Source organism: Botryllus schlosseri, chromosome 3, assembly GCF_051294905.1.
Source record: "Botryllus schlosseri isolate E-star chromosome 3, Bs_hap1, whole genome shotgun sequence".
NCBI classification, from domain to species: Eukaryota; Metazoa; Chordata; class Ascidiacea; order Stolidobranchia; family Styelidae; genus Botryllus; species Botryllus schlosseri.
The window spans coordinates 3,397,115-3,416,607 of NC_137238.1; the positions used below are offsets into that span (position 1 = coordinate 3,397,115).

The 19,493-nt window shown below is 41.2% G+C and overlaps 1 protein-coding gene across 1 annotated transcript; it reads left to right on the forward strand.

Moving 5' to 3' along the window:
- The first annotated feature begins 13,045 nt into the window (after window positions 1-13,045).
- LOC145435588 (Wilms tumor protein 1-interacting protein homolog) lies at window positions 13,046-18,750 on the forward strand. Its single transcript, XM_080312870.1, has one exon. It carries the CDS (start codon window positions 13,276-13,278, stop codon window positions 14,290-14,292), a length of 1,017 nt encoding a protein of 338 aa, XP_080168996.1. The 5' UTR covers window positions 13,046-13,275; the 3' UTR covers window positions 14,293-18,750.
- Window positions 18,751-19,493: the final 743 nt, after the last annotated feature.

The following is a 19,493-nucleotide window of genomic DNA, read 5'->3' on the forward strand; positions in this document are numbered from 1 at the left end:
ATTTGATATTTGTTGAGTTTTAGTTAGTTAGTTGCGGATTTTAAACGTCGTTAATTCCAGTTCTCGCTTTAGTTGCGAGTTTTGAAAATCCAGTAGCATCAGATCAGTATCACTTTTACTAATAATCTCATCATTTCAAAACACCACACGACTGCGATGCGATAGGAAGATGCCGTCTGCCGTAGTACACGCATACTTTTTGTGAAGGCTATATGGTACAAGTGAGTTATATAGTGGTTGATTAATTTATGAGCAGGATACACCTTCACAAACACATATTTAAATAGTATATTCATATTGTAATGAACCCGAAGAGAAGGCATAGCAATTTACAATGTAGCTTCGTTATAAATGGCTATGGAGAAGGTTTCATACGTTAGGTTTCGTTGATGTACTTTCGCTGCTTGTTCTTAGCAGGGCATGGTATGGTATGGTATGGAACGAGAATTTTCCATACTCCATACTTGCCTTACTCTCTCCATACCATACTTGCAATTTTCCATACCATACCAACATTGTTCCATACCATACTTAATACATATATTCCATACTTTCGAATACTTCAATATCATAAGTGTAGTACCTTTTCTCACACATATATTATTGATATTTCGGATGTCGTTATCGCTTAAACTAGCCATGATGCGAATCTAACTCCTGGTAATAGTTTTACAGAGTCTGTTTTGGTGAGGTTTAGTTCACAGTGGTGAGGTGCCGTGTACCTCCTCTACTCGACAGCTTCCGCGAGCAAAATGAGATGGTCAGCAGATTGTTATCTAGGAATGTCCACAAAAGGGACTGACAACATACGGCCCGCACCGAGATTTTGTCCGGCCCGTGACCAGTTTCCCGTCTTACATGATCATGTGGCCCGCGGCCCCAATCTGCCGAGATTCCCCACTAGTTGCCTAAACATCAAATTTTAGTGACTGCATGTTATTATATAGCAGTGGTCGGGAACCTTTTTTGTCCGAAGAGCCCTATTGGCCCTATCTTACCCCATCTCGACTCCCAAAGAGCCATACATGCCAATTAATTGTGACGTCACAATTGGAAATTCGTGACGTCATGGCAGCATTAATTCGAACTCACTACATGGGATTCCTCGTATGCGCCATATTTTCTCTATAAAAACTGGTATTTATTGTTCGAAAATAAAGCTCGAAACGAGAGGTAAGGCACAGACGGGCCAAAGCCTCGCCATTGATAACGCAATTCATCGTAAGTAGCTTGGAATTTATTATAACTGATATTAATCGAGTGTCACTGTCACACTGATTCCGAAAATCTAAATACTTATCGATTTCTCAATTCTCAAAGTATTCGGCGGTTACATAACGTTGCGCTACACGCATACATTTTATCGCCGGTAGTACACCGAGTTATACTAACTAATCAAGAACGTGGATAGCTATGGCGTGGTTTGTAATTCGAGTTAGTAATTGTGAATGTCACATGGATGTGGATCCACAACAGTTCATTTCGCGCCGTGTATCAGGAAGACAATGTTGATTCGAAAACTGCGTTTTGAAATGGGCGTCGCCATGTCTACTATGCTCTTTGATTAACCAACGTATCGCACAATTCAAGATTTCGAGTCGGGTACATAGAATTCGCGAGTGATATTGGCCGCCAGCCTGGCAGTAACTTAAATTTGATGATTTTGAAAAGAGGGGTTTGAACCCCTAAATTTGCAGACGGCATTGTCTTTCCCCCTCAAAGACATGTTTATACTGCCACGAGAAAAATTATTCTGGCCGTGATGAAAATTTACAAACAAGTCGCTGCAATATTTATCAATTCAGTACAAAACTTAATATTTGGCAAAGAGCCATATCTTATACCCAAAAGAGCCATATATGGCTCGCGAGCCATAGGTTCCCGACCGCTGTTATATAGGTCTGCGCACTGCGCGAGAGTGGAGCTTACGGGTAAGTTCTTCGAAGCGAGAAGACTTGCATTATCGGCATTTACGATGTAGGCCCTACTCAACCCTAATGAATTGATATCTTGGTAAATTTTGGGTAAAGGGGCTTATCAAACGCTTTGAAATCTTAATTGAGGATTGCACTGCGAGTTAGTTGATCATAGAGAAGCAGACATGGCGGCGCCTGTATGTCAATGCTGTTCTCAAATCCACATTGTATTTTCATCATTGGCGAGAAATGGCTTTGAAGTGACGTTGCTGTCGATAAAATACATTCAATAAATACGATTTATTCCTTGTATATATGGGCGAATAATTTATCCATTCAGCAATCCGGCCCGCCAAGTACTTAATTTTCCTATATCCGGCCCGCCGACTAAAGAAGTTGCACGCCCCTGCTCCATAAGAATATCATCGTATTTCCGGTACATTGGCATGAGGCACATATATAGGCTATGCAAGTTTGAAGTAAATACTCGCAAAATAATTTATAATTAGGCGCACCCATAAAATATCCCAGCTGCAGGCGATCAATACTGCAGCGATCTGCGCGATTATTAGTACATATTTGGTTGGGGTTAGTGTGGCGAGAATTTCAAACTAGAAATACCCCGCTCCCTGATCTATAATCCTAATGCGAGAGCGTTTGAGATATGACCAATAAGATATCTCGGTATGTAAATAGTATAAATGTGCGGATAATGTTTCAGAAGAAATGTAATTATCAATCACATTGAGCATTAAGTAGGCCTAAGTTGCATCATGATTGCTTGTAAGCTCTCGTCGCTCAAGGAATGAGGTAGTTGGAGGAGCCAACATTACCAATTACTACGTCACATGACAGACTACTTGCTCGGAGACGTTGTGTCTACTAGACTAGGGCTGGGCAAAATCGAGTACCTGAGTGATTCGATTCTGAATCACGTAATATGCTTCGAGTCGAGTCGAGTAATCGAGTATCACTCATTATGACGTCACAGCAGAATGCACTATGTCGAAGTTCAAATATGTACCTTTTATGCCGTGGCTACTTTTATGTCGTAGCTTTAAACTATGTCTGGTATGGTGCGACACGGCCAATCAAGGTTTCAAGGCTTCCTCAGTGGAAAATAGTATCAACATTATTATTACCATTAGTAAATTAACTTTTAGTTGCGAGGAGCGTATATTTTCAGTACTCGAAAAATTAGTCTTTTACTACTCGACTCGAATCATTAGAATTAATACTCGATTCAGATTCGAGTACTCGAATCATTGTGCCCAGCCCTAGTCTAGACTCAATAGAATATCGGATCAACATTAGTGTTGTCATTATTACATCACAAAATCATGCCATTCCAAGTGCTCGTAAAACCGTTGCACAAGCGTGTATTTGATCCGACACAGCGTTCAGTAGTTCACGTTCACACATAACAAAAGCGATAGTATTCCGTGAACAGCGAACAACGTACGCTTCTTGAAGCTTGCACCATTATAGAATCGTCGGATATATTACTTGCCTGATATGATACAAAAGGCATGTTGGCGTACATATAGCATGATAACGATACATTAACAAATAAGCTATGACAGGTTACTCCAGTTGCAATGTAACACGATAACATGCCGATTACACTGCTCGAAAAACCTTACCGGCAGCAAAATTTGACATCTTAATTTATAAATTGATATCTCATCATCAAGAATTGCGCACAGAAAACATACCGCGCTAACCAATTAACTTCCTACATCTGATTAGAGCAGTGGTTCCCCAACGGTGGGGAATTCAATGGTTTCTGGTGGGGAACAGACGCATTTGTTAGAAATTATATACAGGACAGTCGACATATTCACGGAGACACATGTGCAATTACCGCTACCAGTTACCTGCTCTGATGTATCGAAAATTATATTGTGTGTTGTTCACAAAACCTCATTTTTGACACTGGATGGCCAATTATGGCGTCACAAACACATCCAGCACGACTAATTTGACGTGAAATAACGCTTTCGCGAAATTATGAGCGTTACTAATACTGGTATCGGTTCACAATTCGTTTTATGTTGCAGTTATAGGCGATTTTCTTGCGTACTGGTGTGGTTGTGTGTCTTGTGTAGTCAAACCAGCAAATAGCTGTTCTGTGACGACAAAAGAGCTGGGTAGTGGGGAACAGAACCGTAACTGCCGCACCCCGAACCCCCCAATTGGGGGGGGGGCAAGCTCGAAGGGGCCCAAAATTATTTCGTGAATTACCATAAATTAAAGTATTTTTTTTAAATTTATGCCACTTTTTCGAAAAATTTTCGCGCTGTGTGCGCGATTTAAGATTGCCAAATATCTGATTATTGGGTATACCCTTCCGCCACGAAACTACGTAGAATTTATAGAAATGGAAGACTTCGGCGTCGGCCGTTACTGCGCCACGACGCACCAAGGCATATGAAGTTAGGAAAAATAATTTGCCAGTGAAGCAATACCAATTTGAAATCGCGTGTGCCTTTTAGTTTTGGCAATTCCATATCTTTTGACATAACAGATATAGGAGGCCACGAAATAGCATAATGTAACGAAGTCAATATACCAACGGGTCCACCCGAAGATGTTCAATTTTTATTTAGGGGTCCTACCTTTTCCAACACAACTCCCTCAGCTCTACCGGTAAATCTGATTACGTGAGCTAGGGGGGATGAAAAATTGATAGCTAAATATATGAAATTCCCGATCATATTGTCCGATTCAAACTCGAATTATATAAATTTTTCGCCCTTCGCGCGTTTAGTCGTAGTAAGGCGACGCGCTGAACAGTAGACCCAATGCAGCTGATAAGTTGCAGAGAAAAGCGTACTGAGCGGTGCTGAGGGGATTCCGGGGGCCCAAGACCAACGTTTTTTTGGCGGGGCTGACAAAGAGCCCTACGGTCTTGGTGGGGAATGAACGCTCGGAATAATTCTGAAGTGGGGAATGATGACAAAAAGGTTGGGAACCACTGGATTAGAACGTAACTTTTCCCTATGCTCAAGCGGCGGAGAATGCATCTTGGCGACTGCCTTCCCAAACTGCCGAAGCGGAACGATCGCTAGTGTCTACACCAGTGGTTCTCAACCGCCGGTCCGCGGACCGGTGCCGGTCCGCGACGACTTTCCTACCGGTCCGCCAGGCATTTTACAGTTTTATACTTTAATTTCCAGATGCGATACGGTGAAGGCTTGTCCATCGATGAAATAAATAAAACATTAAAAGTTTAACTGATTGAGAACTTCGTGAGCAATGTTCCCTCTAATTCTTCATGAGTCTGCGCAAATACGCCAACTCACTGCGCAGGCCCTTGGACAACAGTGCGCAACCAGCCCCCCCCCCATAAGGTGATAAACCGAACTTCTGGGGGGCTTCGCCCCCCAGACCCCCCTCAGTCTACACGCTCTTCACCGCTACTAATCATCTATATCTGGTCTTCCTTTGGTGGTCGTTTCGACTAAACGCGCGGGGCGCGAAAATTTTCTATAATTCATGATCAAATCGGTCAATTTCATCAGGAATTGCATATATTGCTATCAATTTTAATCCTGTCTCTGCTCACGTAATCACATTTACAGGTAAAGCTGATCGAGTGAGATGTGTTGGAAAAGGTATGACCCCTAAATATAATTAAACATCTTCGGGCGTACCCGTTGGTATAATGACTTCCTTACATCATGCTATTTCGTGACCTCGTATCTGCTATGCCAAAAGATATTGAAATCTGGACATAAGTCACTTTGATTCCACTATGACGATATGGTGACATACTATGGATTACTAGAAGACAGACATACACGCACGAGAACGCACTTGAAATCAATACATGCGATCGATGTACGCCTATCATGTTAAAACACTGATGTGACGTCTTAATACCGGCAATGCACTCATTACTATCAAGACATTCAGTCAGATATAATGATACGAATATTCAAGTCTGATTGAAGCAAGAACAAGATCAGCGTATGACCTTATCGACGGAAGATACACGTTCAAACGAATCGAATAAAATCACAAATTTGTGCTGCTGTGTAGCTGATCTAATGCAACGCCCTACAGTGCATATAGTTGCTGCATTTCCCGATCAGCGTTTGCAAAGGGATGGATTTTTTCAACAATATTGGTACTTGTACTTGCATATTCTGCATATTATCCTATATCACCATACGTGATCAGATTCGCCTGATGGAAGTGATGACTTCGAAAATTCGCGGCATGCAATTGTACAGTAAATCTTACACAATATTCATGACACGCGGAGAAGACTATTCGTTATTTTCTCGCAGTTAACTTCTAGCTGACCCATTGTTATTTATAATTTTGTTAAACCATGTTATTTCGCCATTCCCACAAGGGATTGCGCTATTGATATGATATCAGTATCGCTCACGCGTACGATACCATAGTAAAAGAAAAATCTCTTTCGTGAGTCGCACACGATTGCAAATTCTCGTTGCTTCGCGGAGCGCAATATTTGCCTTTTCGGGCCGCACTTGTGGGCCTACCTCAGTTTCAGACTTCAACAATAGCACTATTTACCCCTGGCAATGTTCCCTCTCATTTTTCTCGAGTCAGAGCGCCTGCGCGGTGCCTTGGACAAGAGTGCGTAACGATTAAAAAAAAAGTCATCACTTCGGATTTTTTGTGCGCAGCCTAGATTTTCTGTGCGCAGAGACCGGTTCAGCACTGCGCATTTGCGCACGTGCGCAGCTTAGAGGGAACATTGTTCGTGAGGTAATATTAGGTCTAGAAACATTTGACTTGAAGTTCAAGCCGTGTCATTTGACGACATGCGAGCGACAAGTACGAGCTGACTCGCTAAAATGCACAATTTGCACGATGATTCGTTTTCCATTCATTCATTTTGTGCAGTAGCCTACGCCCTATCGTAACTGCCGCACCACTAACCCCCAATTGAAGGGTGACCGAAGGTATTTCGTGAATGAACATAAATTATAGAGTATTTTAGTTGGAACTTCATCCAACTTCCTTCAAATTTTTCTAACGCTTTGCCCGATTTTCGTCACTAAATACTTTGAATTTTGGGTGTCCTTCCGCCAAGAAATACGAATAATTTATTAGATTAGGCATTTTCGGCGTCAGCCATTGACGCGCCACGACGCACCAACACATGATAAAGTTTAGGAAAACATAGGGCTGGGAAAAGTGTGCCAAAAATTTGGAAGCAAGAAAACTTTGGTCAAAAAGGACTGCCCTTTGTAGACCGAAAGCCTTGGTATAGATATGGAAAATTGCCCATAGGCACTTAAATGGCTGGAGCCGAATTTCACTATCCTGGCAATCTGTACCACACAGGAAAAACGCCATCCCACAGAGCAAAATTATTTTTCAGTGAAGAAATAGCAATTTGGAACTGTGTGCATCTTTTAGTTTAGTACGCTTTGGTGATTTCAATATCTATTCACTAGGGATGGTCTGAACGTGTGGTTCACGTTCACGTTCTGTGTGCGAACCTCAGAAATTTAAAGATTCACGTTCACAAACGAACCTTCGTATAGGTTCTGCACTGTGAACCTTTTTCCTATATTACAATTTTCCACGTCATTATAATGTCTTTGGTTGCAATTCTTTGCATTTCAACTGCGGGTAACTTTATGCATATGCCGACAGCAGAACAATGCAACGCTATATGAGCAATTGAGCATGCACCTTGACAATCTAAAAAATTCTGCTAGCTTTGTTACCAAAGTTTGCTCGAAATATCTAGTTTCCCGCTTGTGAATGTTTAGCGACTCTAGTGTGAGCTTGACCCGCAATAACACACCGAAATACGCTATACATGTAGGACGTGCATAGGTAGTCTGCGAATGATGCTTATGGGATAATATCGGTAGCAAGTGTAGAAACCCGTTTTACACTCTGCTCAATATCAATGTAGCAATTCTCAGACACCGAATATATTGTGCGGTCTGGCCTAAGCGTTGATGCGTAAGCTTTTATTCTCTTGCAAGTCATCGTCGAAAATTATCAAAATGACGTCACGTGAAGTCATGAATTTCACGTTCGCGTTCACACAGAACCTGAACATTTCAGAGGTTCACACCATCCCTACTATTCACTATATAACAGACAGTAGGTCATTAATTAATGACATGTAACGAAGTAAGTATTGCAAGAGTCCCATCCGAATATGTTTAATTTGATTACATGCCCTAAATTTTCCAAGACGACATCTCACCCAGCTCTACCGGAAAATCTGATAATTCTGAGAGGATAAAAAATAGCAATATATAGGCAATTACCAATATTATTGACTGTGTTTCGGTCATGAATTATATAAAATTCCCACGCTTCCCGCGATTAAGCTGCGCAAAGTCTCTACCTGCACTGGTTAGAATGGATGTGCTCACAAGTATTGGTGAAAGCATCCATCCAGCTGTGTGGGGGGGGGGGGCAAGACCAACGTTTTTCGGGAGGTTGACTAACGACGAGCCTTTTCGGCACTGGTTTTGTGTATGGTCATTAGCCAGGTATAGCTGTTGCCAGGTGTTTTCGTGCTGCGCATTGTATCCGTATATACAGAGTAGCAGCCTACGTCTGGTGGTAGTGGGCAATGAACATTCAGCAAGGTAGCACGACAAGGTGCTTGATTCGACTCCGAAACACTTCTTCTCTCGATATTGTCGAAGAGAAGAATATTATTCGAGTTGGCGTGGTCGTTTAAATCCACGGCATACGGCGCGAAAGACTGTAAACGACTCTCGGCGGTAGCACGTTTATCTGGGAAAGGCAATTTTACCCCGACTCAGCAGACTCACTACTTTAAAGTCACAAGGACGCCATCATGAACATAATTAATTACGATCAAAGCCCTAAAAATGTCACTCTCTTGCCATATATACTTGCAAAAACCGGATGCATACTTTACATTTTGGGTTGATTTCAATTTCTGAAATTCACCGGTCCGCCAAACATTTTTTGAAATTTCACCGGTCCGCGAGGTGAAAAAGGTTGAGAATCACTGGTCTACACCACCTTAGAACACTATGCTTGCACAGAGAGAGAGAGATATGATATTCTTTTTCGCCTGCACCATCGAGATGCTTTGACGACGCAGTTGCGATACGGCCCCATGAGGTCATCTAGTCTGCGCCCCCGTTTTTTTTTCTCCTCCATGCTATCCGTGATTGCTGAGCGCCTAGCGGGATAGCTGCGGATACCAATTTTCGAGTCTTTGGTATGACCCGGCCGGGGATCGAACCCACGACCTACCGCTCGAGAAGCCGGACGCATAACCATTACACTATCTCGCTCGCACAGATCACGATAAAATGTATAAAACACCAAAGTATGGAAGTATGGAAATGTCGTTCCATACCATAGATTCAAATCTTCCATTCCATACCATACCTCCATTGTTCCATATTCCATACCAAAATATCGATCCATACCATACCATGCCCTGGTTCTTAGATAGGTTCGCCGCATGTGGGTGGTAGAGGTGTACAATATCTCGAATCCTTTTGTTCCTCAACAAATGTATAACGCAAAAAGTGGTTCGACTTTTATAGAATGTGAAAAAGTGTATTCTGATTCCCGATGTTGTGAGGCGGATTTTCGCGAGGCGACTTGTATTTATAGAAAGTGTCTGGAGGCTAAGGAATTATAGCGCGCTATGAAAACAGCTCCATCGCGGCATCCTGTTTTATTGTTACTGCATCAGAGCGCAGTCACTTTTCGTTAACTTATCTTGTCGTGTAATACTAGCGTTCTTGATCATATACGGGGAATTGATCATGAAATTTCAGATAAGTATCAATATTTTTCGAAACACGGAGATTCGAGGCAGGTAGCGGTACTTCACCGAGAACAAAAAATGCTTTCTGAAGAAGTTCAATGCCCAGTTCAATGCATGCATATTTTCTGTACGATTACCAGTGAACCCGTCCCTCGGTGAACCCGTCCCTCGGTGAACCCGGCCCTCGGGAAATTTTGTATTCACCGGCAACCCGGCCTAATATCCCACCTCCGGCAACCCTAATATCCTACCCCCACCCCTAATATCCCACCTCCGGCAACCCTAATATCCCACCTCCGGCAACCCTAATATCCCACCCCCGGCAACCCTAATATCCCACCCCCGGCAACCCTAATATTCCACCTCCGGCAACCCTTATATCCCACCCCCGGCAACCCTAATATCCCACCCCCGGCAACCCATTTATCCCACCCCCGGCAACCCTAATATCCCACCTCCGGCAACCCTAATATCCTAACCCTAACCCTAATATCCCCCTCCCCTAACCCTAATATCCCACCTCCGGCAACCCTAATATCCTAACCCTAACCCTAATATCCCACCTCCCCCAACCCTAGTATCCTACCCGAACCCAATGTCCCACTCCCCGAACCCTAATGTCTCCCTCCCCCCTACCCTACCCAACCCTAACACCCCACCTCAACCTACAGTTGCAATAACGAGCAGACCACGCGTGGTTGATATGTGAGCAATAAGAATCGTTAGGATATATTTTTCATCTGAACAAGTCACACACAATATACAATGCGATAAGACCCAATGCGATGTCATGAACAGATACGAGGATGTCGAACGTCGCACGTCCGCCCCTCGCCAAGTCAATTCAACAATGAGCCGACCACGCAATCGTGATCACGTGATCTACGCATGCCCTGACCACCTTACAAGATCGACAAATCAGTTGATAATAACATTATTAGTTTAATAATTCATATTAATACTTGTTAATACACTTAATTTCAAAATTTCCCGAGGGCGGAATTCACCGAGGGCCGAGTTCATCGAGGGCCGGGTTCACCGAGGGACGGGTTCACCGAGGGACGGGTTCACTGGCAACCTTCTGTACCACCACCACTGCCGTGTGTTATGTATTTTGGTTTGATGAAAATAAAGACTCTCTCTCTCTTAGTTAGTTTTTAAGACGGAGCAAGAGGAACTGGAACTGTATATCGTGCGAAACGAGCCAGGCCCGTTGTACAGATATTCACCATTATTGTGCTTATGAGAATTTGATGTGAGCTGAACCTGATTTTTGTTGCATTTCTTTCTGATTCATTTTTTTGGGAATTTCCAAGTTAATACGTAGGCTATCCAGTAATTCTAATCTAATTTGGAAAAGGTATCGGTGACTAATTAACAAACCATTATGTCTTTGCATCGTATTGCTATCGTTTGGTTCAGGTACGGTATGACAATTTTAATCTGAAATTTTGTCGACCCGCAAGTGAAATAGTTTGAGAAACACTGTTGTAGGCCTACTGCTTTTGCCATTGACATATTACATTGAAAATACACACTAAACCAGGGGTGGGCAAACTTTTAAGCTCGCGGGCCGCATTCAACATCTGAATCCATTCGCGGGCCGCACTATATAAAATTGGGATTATAAGCCAAAACGAAATATTGATATTTGAATATATAGTGAGGACATGGAGATAATATATGTGCTTATTTAAAACAAGCCAAACATTGCTTTGACGCACACGCGTCAGAAACACATAGTGGCGAGATGGGCTGGCGGATTTCAATAATCAATTTGTCAAAACTACAGAGATGAAAGTCGGTCGGCCCGATTTTTAGAACAGGATTGAAATTTAAATCTGTGAGCAGCGATCTGTTCATAGATTTACTAATTCCACTTTTGGTTTCGTTCCAGGACACACAATGCTGACAGAATCATAACCATGTTAGCTTCAAAGACGCTTCTACTATGTGTAGAATGTAGATAAATACCCCCATTCTACGCATACAGACAACGAATCTACCTAAGACACGCCCGAATCGTTTTTTATAAGCACATCACTGAAAATATTAAAAATGGAGTGGCCAATCTGAAATCCCACTGATGATCCAAATTATGTCAATATCGTTACAGCTATCCCGCTGTGATATTAAGTATTTACCTTAGATCAGTGGTTCTCAAATTTTTTAAGACACGCCCCCTCCTTATGATGGTCAATGATTTCGCGCCCCCTTATCGTCATATCACAAAACCCAACCAGGATGCTAGCAAATCTAACAGGTAGTTTGATGGCATGGAAGGTTACGACTGTGGCTGAGAGATTTTAAAATATGTAATTCAGACTAAAGACAGAGCAATAACTAAGAATTGGATGTAAATCGCGCGAAGCGCGAATAATTTTTTCAGTTGAGCTCAGATTCGCGGCCCTATCCGGTTGCTTTCACGCCCCACGGGGGGCGTGCCCACCAGTTTGAGAACCAATGTCTTCGAATTATCATGGTGAAATTTACTAAGAAAGATTTAATCAAGTCCCTGCATTAATTCGATTTTTTGTACGCATTTTATCAATATTTAAAAAAGTTTCTTTAGACTCTCGCGGGCCGCACAGAACGTTGTTGCGGGCCGCATGCGGCCCGCGGGCCGTAGTTTGCCCACCCCTGCACTAAACGATAGTGAAATTACTTTCTGATATCATGATGCAATACCAGCTTGTTATGGTAATTTGACTGTGAACTGGATATATCGTCGCTGGACAACCAAATAGTCTTATGTCCATTTCTGGAATTTTTGTCTTTATTATAATTTGGACGTAAACCACAATTTTGTTTTTAATTTACCTTGAAAATGCAAGTTCATATGTCCACTTCACTAGAAATTCATATCCTACTTAGGAACTTGGAATCCGGTTAAAACGAAAGATAGCCTATCTATATATGTCGAAGTATGACAAAAAACTTCCAAAATACGAAAAGTAGACATAAGACTGTTTGGTTTTCCATAGGTCTATCTAATCCGTCCAAATATTTGTTTTCGCTATCTGTAATGTAGAAAAGTTGGTGGTTTATGGGGAGTAATAGCAATAAAATGATAATTTATATTCATCTGATTGAATATTTCAACAATTTTCTGAACAGCAGAGAATTGAAATGTCGGGAAATTTAACTTGTCAGTTGAAAATGTACCCCGACAGTCTCACAAATATAATGAGGTATCAGTATCACTATATCCAAAATCCAGTAAATTGATATTGGCAATGCAATAAGCGAAATGTATTACTTTTAGTTTCAGCTAGTGGGAGAATTGGCATTATTCGTTAATTGATCGCAATGTAAATCTTGATTCTAAAGTGGTGAGAGTGAGTCGAAGGCTAAAGCTATTAACTAGTCATACGAATGCGAAATCCATTGTAATTCATGTTTGAAAACGATGATTCACAGCTATAAGTAGACACAGATTAACGATAATGGATTTGGTTAGTAGGCCTCAATACTGAATCAGATATGGTTCTGTTTCGGCACTGAAGTTCAGTAGCCCTTTGACCCTACTAAGTGATGTGTTCTATATTCTATATAGTGGGTTTGGTAGCTGTGTAACCTTGAAATCTGAATATGGCTGCCAGCCATAATGTCAATCGACGGGCGTATACCCACCAAAACGGAGTACCAATGAGAAATCGTAACGGGACTACCAAGTACGCAGTCACAGACGCCGGAATACGAGCTCCATCTCATGTCTCGGCCGCAATCTCATCAGAAATGGTTGAACGCAAATTACGTGATCTAACCTTAGAAGTCGAAAAAGAGTTGAGCTCACCAGGCGGGTCTGAAGCTTATTTTGGACGCTGCGCCAAATGCGCGCAACCTGTGTACGGGCACTCTTCTGCGTGCCAAGCTATGGGGAAAATATACCACAACACGTGTTTTGTGTGTGGATGCTGTAGCCGGACTCTACGCGGTAAAGCGTTCTACAACGTAAACGGAAAGATATTCTGCGAAGAGGATTACTTGTATTCTGGATTTCAGCAAAGCGCCAAAAAATGCCAAGCCTGCGGACATCCCATCATGGAAATGATACTGCACGCTTTAGGGAAACCTTACCACCCTGGCTGTTTTCGGTGCTGCGTATGCAACAAATGCCTCGACGGTATACCTTTCACCGTCGACGTTGAGAATAAGATATACTGCGTTGAAGACTATAACAAGCTACAAAACATTTACGCGCCAAAATGCGCAAAGTGTCAACGGTCTATTACGTCTGTAAATGGACGTAAAGAAACTGTAAAAGTAGTGTCAATGGGTGAAAATTTCCATTTGGATTGTTTCGTGTGCGAAAGTTGCGGGATTCAACTCAACGACGCCAGCAAGCCGAGGTATTTCATGCTAAACGGCAGGCTTCTTTGTCACATGTGCAGGGAGACGCCTTCTCACCATCAAAGGACCGCTGCTCATCGTTATTCTTTGCAGAATTTTCCTTCCCGTACGTCGTATAGTAGCACGGGATCTTCAAACAGTTCGAACGGGAATCCGAACCCTGTGCGGATTCGGTCGCTGGATATAGACAGGCATCACCAGCCGCATAATTCTCGCGCGCCTAGAGTGAAGTCTTGGCACCCAACACCGCAATAAGGGGCTGGGATTGTTATTTATAGGGCTGGGCGAAATCGAGTAATAGTGATTCGAATGTCACTAAAACGTCACGACAGTATAAATGAAGTGAAAAGTTCAAATATGTACCATTCATGTGAGACAAAGTATTCTTCAAAGATTCTACGATCTATTGTCGACCGTACCTATTTCATTGAACTTTGTGACAATGCAGGTGGGCTGATTTCACAGATACATGTCATTTCCGCTAATGTGCCTAACTTTGTGCCACATGTACAGAATGGCTGTTCGAAAACAATTTTTTCTGTCAAATTTCACTAGCTACGTGATGGAATTATTATGTTGGCTAAAACAACGCTGCACACCAAATTTGGATTAATTCCAACCAGTAGAAGCGAGATTCTTGTAGTAGAAAATTTGAATTTATCATATAAAAAATGAAACTTCAAATTTTTTCTGTCCACCCCATAAAATTGCTAGGCTGTCAGTAGAGATGATGTTCACCAAATGCGGCTCAATTCTGAGCACTAGAAGCGAAGTTATTGCAGTAGCAAAATTTCTAATTCCATGATTTTATAATGAATAATTGAAGAGTTAGCCACCGTAAATACTATTTTATTCAAATTAAAAAAAATTTACTGCAATAACTCTGCTTCTCCTGGTTGGAATTGAGCAAAATTGGGTGTGCAATGTGCATCATCTCTACCGACGGCCTAACAATTTTATGGGGTCGGCATATAAAATTTGAAATTTTATTTTTGATATGAGAATTTTAAAATTTGTACTGCAAGAATCTCGCTTCTACTGGTTGGATTTGAGCCAAATTTGGTGTGCAGTGTTGTTTTAGCCTACATAATAATTTTATCACGTAGCCAGTAGAATTTGAAAGAAAAAAGAACTGCCCTAACGTACAGTATGTTGTGATTCGACCAATCGTGGTTTACGGCCTCCCACAGTGGAAAATATGATCAATGCTATAAGACTTGTTGCTAAATTAACACTCAGATCTCTGTGGCAAGGAACGTATAATTTGTTTACTCCAAAATATTATTCCTCACTGCTCATACGAATTATCAGAATTCACCCTCAAGTACTCAAAATCATTGTGTCCAGCCCTAATTATTACGTGTCAGTCACATTCTGTTACTCTGTTACATAACAAAAGCTCTGCTAATAGTCTCAATTATGTTTTCTTGAATTTTTAACGGGTATTAGTTGCTATTCTTTTCTTGTTACATCTTAGGAATTTTATTACTGTAAACATGCCGGGGTGTAGAGCAAATGTCGCCTACCTTTTAGCCTGATTTTAGCCCAATATCTTATCCATAACGTATTGCCATCTTGTCCCTAAGTTACACAGACCGTCACCAGCGGTTTTCCCTTGCCGTTACCAAGTTGAAAACATTACGAATGTGTGTTATGGCATGATCAGAACGAATGTCTATTTCGCTGATAACATTATCTATAGCTTAGTTGACATTTTTGTTTAATCTGAACTGTTTCCGATGGTCTGTTACCAATTCCTAGAATGAAGGGCAAAATACTTTGAATCCTAAATGGAACATAATTTCAATACTTGGCAGTTGCGACTGAAAGTCACACAGAAATTTACTCGAAAACTTCATGCGACATTGCTTATATAGCCTTCCAGCATACCAGCACAATTTTTGCATTCCCTCCCTTCAGAAAAACCGGAATAAGTTGTGAAATTAGTAGTCCCTTCCATACATAGACCAGCCCTTGATTTGGCTATCGCGGTACAGCCCACCTTGTTTTAAATGTGCAAAATTATGATTGTAAGCTTTACAATTTACATTTACACGTAGGCTAGGTATATTTTGTTTTGTTGGATAGCCTACCGATCGACTGCATTAAAATGAACTTCTCAGTAGCCTAGTTAATTGTGTTTCATTGATAATTGGTAACGTTACCTTGTCCCAACCTTGATGATAGTTACTGACCTTTGTACTACTAATACTGGCTGGTTACTGATATTCACTATCGCGCTGGATATTTTAAATTTTAATACACGGGCCCGCAAACTTTCGTGGGGCTGTGAAGACCTCAAAGTGACTCCACACTCTGATTTGGCATGCATGCAATATCGTCGATAGGTAGGCTTAGGCTACATTTCATTTGACAGTTGCTGCTGATGATAGGTCTACATTATGGTTTCATTTTCTGTAAGAATAATTAATTTAATATACTCATGACACAGTCCATCTGACTTCTGCTGTACTTGACTTTGTTTCGTTTTTAATGAGTAGGCTGCTGTCTCCAAATATCATAATTGATTGTAGGTGTGTCTATGGTATTTGGATTTTCCCCCGCCCTAGGAGTTTCATTCCATTGAAATACCTTGCTATTATCCAGGATATATCTGGGAAACACGACATGTACCAGAGATACATCATCTGCTGTTACCAGATAGATCTATGGGTTCTGGAGTGGGTATATTTTTCTAATGTACTATTAGTGTTTGATCGATCATATTGCTGCATATCTTTTCCTGCTTACTTAAGAAATCATGGCATCAACTTGAATCTTAGCAGATTGTTTTGGTTAACTTGAAGCGAAAACATGTTCACATCAATCATGATAACTCGGGCATGTAGAACAGTGGCAGTAGCCTTGCGACTGTTTCCAAAACTAATCATGTGTTTAGTGTGAATAATAAAACAGCTAACTTTAAGTGCATTCACTCAAGCATATTAGATTTTACACTGAGCTGCACACTCATAAGCCCAGTACGTATATCATTTATAACCTACAAGGCGTTCTGATTTTTGTCAACACTTCTCGGGAAGCATGCATTTTATACACAACTTTGCATTGATGGTTGCGATCTTTTACACCATTCCAATCTAAGAATACTGTATTTCATTTTACACATCGTAGCCCATTGTTTGATTAGGTGCCAAAAGTGAGCCTAGCGTCTTATACGAAAAGAACCACAGTGTCACATCCATTCATATGCTATTAAGAATGTTTGAGTTGACATTCCTTTTTAATGAGTCGTTACCTGTTTTTAAGACTTGTGTTTACCTATACATTGTGCTGCCTTTAATACCTTATTCAGACATCCTGACCATAATTCCCTATCGGGTGGCTGTGTGGGGTGTTAGTCATAGACAATGCCAGATGGCTTCATCTTGTTATGGATAAAACGGGTGCCGTATCAGTGACAATATCAGCCGTGCGCTCATAATGCTGAATGGTAAAATCTCCCATTAAATATCTCTTTTCATGTATTCCTTATACCATGACTAGTGATTTCATTAGCTGATGTCATCCACGAACTTTTTGCTGTCAAGTCTTTACACTTGTTGTGAAGTGCTCTCCATTGACAAATGCCTGTGTAGCACAGTATCTCAACGGAAACTCAATTTGAAATTTGCAATGTAGCGTGCTCTACTGTAAAAAAAACGAGGTTTCATGATTATAAACAAGCTACAGATACTTGATCCACTTGATTTAATTAAGACACAGCTTAAGATGTATCATTTTTGTAAAACTTCGCCTTGAGTAGGCCTATGACTGTTTCACGTACCAGGTTGTATCAATTATATTTTGTGAGTCTACATGATGTTAGCATATTTTGGTGTTGTTTTTGCATTTTATGGGGAAGCATATGAGTTTACTACAATTATTTATATTCTGTTCGGCGGCAAAATAGCTGTAGGCCACAAAATTTTCGTTACTGTGTTCAGTTGCTCATTTAGGTGGCACTGAGGCGCATCCTCCGTAACTACACCCCTTTACCACTGAATTTTGTGACTAATGTTATATCTTTGAAAAATTAGACCATTTCTATTTGTACAGTGACTTACCACGAGGGCGTGCATCAAACAATGCTTTGTAGTATATATTATGTGAGACTTTTATACTCATCGCTGTTTATTGATTCCAATTTCTTAAACATTAGATATATCACTTGAGTGTGTACGAAATTTTCTGTAACTTACCTAGATCTGTAGCTGTAGCGGTATTCCAACTGTGATAAGTGTTACACAAGAAGAAATATGCGCTCTTTTGTTGACGTAAACATGTTACTACGTGGCCCGATTGCCTTTATCCCACTTAACACCCGCGTCGAAGAATGCTTTGAGTCAAAACTCTTGTCGCGGGGTCAATGTATCTTTGACCTTGGGGGTTACCTACAGCAGACACCCTATGAATCCTATGTCATTAGTTGGTTTGTAGTTACGACTTTTAGCGTCTGTAATTGGTGCGGTTTCCTGATACGTTGAATCGGGGTGTTGCGTACGCACCGTTACAAAAACACTGTCGTGCTAAACACATGAATCAACTACTGCCTTCTAGCGAGTTTTTTGTTTTGTTTATGAAGCCTTATTTAACGTGTGTTGCTATCTCTTTCGATGTGTTTTTTAGAATTCGTGATATGTTCCTTTTCCTGGGTATTGATATCGTTATGTATGTGTCGGTTGTAGTTCAAATAAAACAGGTTATGGTTCGTGGGATGCGTGTCGCTGTTTCGTGACTTTGCCAGTTGAGGTTAATAACGTGTGTCGGGTTTTGCGAATTCGAGACCCCTGCTAGTTGGTGTATGCCTGTTTGGCTTGAAACCCGATACTTTCGTGGTTCTGCTCGTAAGCAAACGGTATATCTGTATGTCAGGCGTCTACCGTCCAGAACAGACTTACTGAAGAACTAGATAATTGTAGTATAATTAAAGCGAAAGACCGGTATTCTTGTCCGATATGTGCAATGTGTCTACGCTCCGATATTGACGCTCATCTCATTTCTTGTTTCCTGAAATGTTACAGTAGGGTTACCATATTTTGAAAATGTGAAAAGAGGGCAATTTTCCAAAATTTACAGACTTGCAATACCGAAGGAAAATCCTGAAAAAATGATAAAATTTTTGCACTTCGTGGTCGGTTGACTAAAAATAAAAAAGGTCAACTTTCTGGCTCAGCTCCCAAAATAGAGTTTTTCTTTCACATTATCAGCTGGTTGACTAAAAAAATAGGTCAACTTTTCAGCTCAGCTCCCGAAATAGTCGCCGGAGCGTTACTTCAGTGCTCATTTACTGTATCTCACTCGAATTTTACCCTTTATTTAAACAAAATTCTCGAAAAAGAGGACTTTTGGGCGTCCTCTGAGTACACTTTCAAAAAAGAGGACAAATCCTCTTAAAAGAGGACGTATGGTAGCCCTATGTTACAGGAGAACTGTATGGTGTATAGCGAAAAACGAGC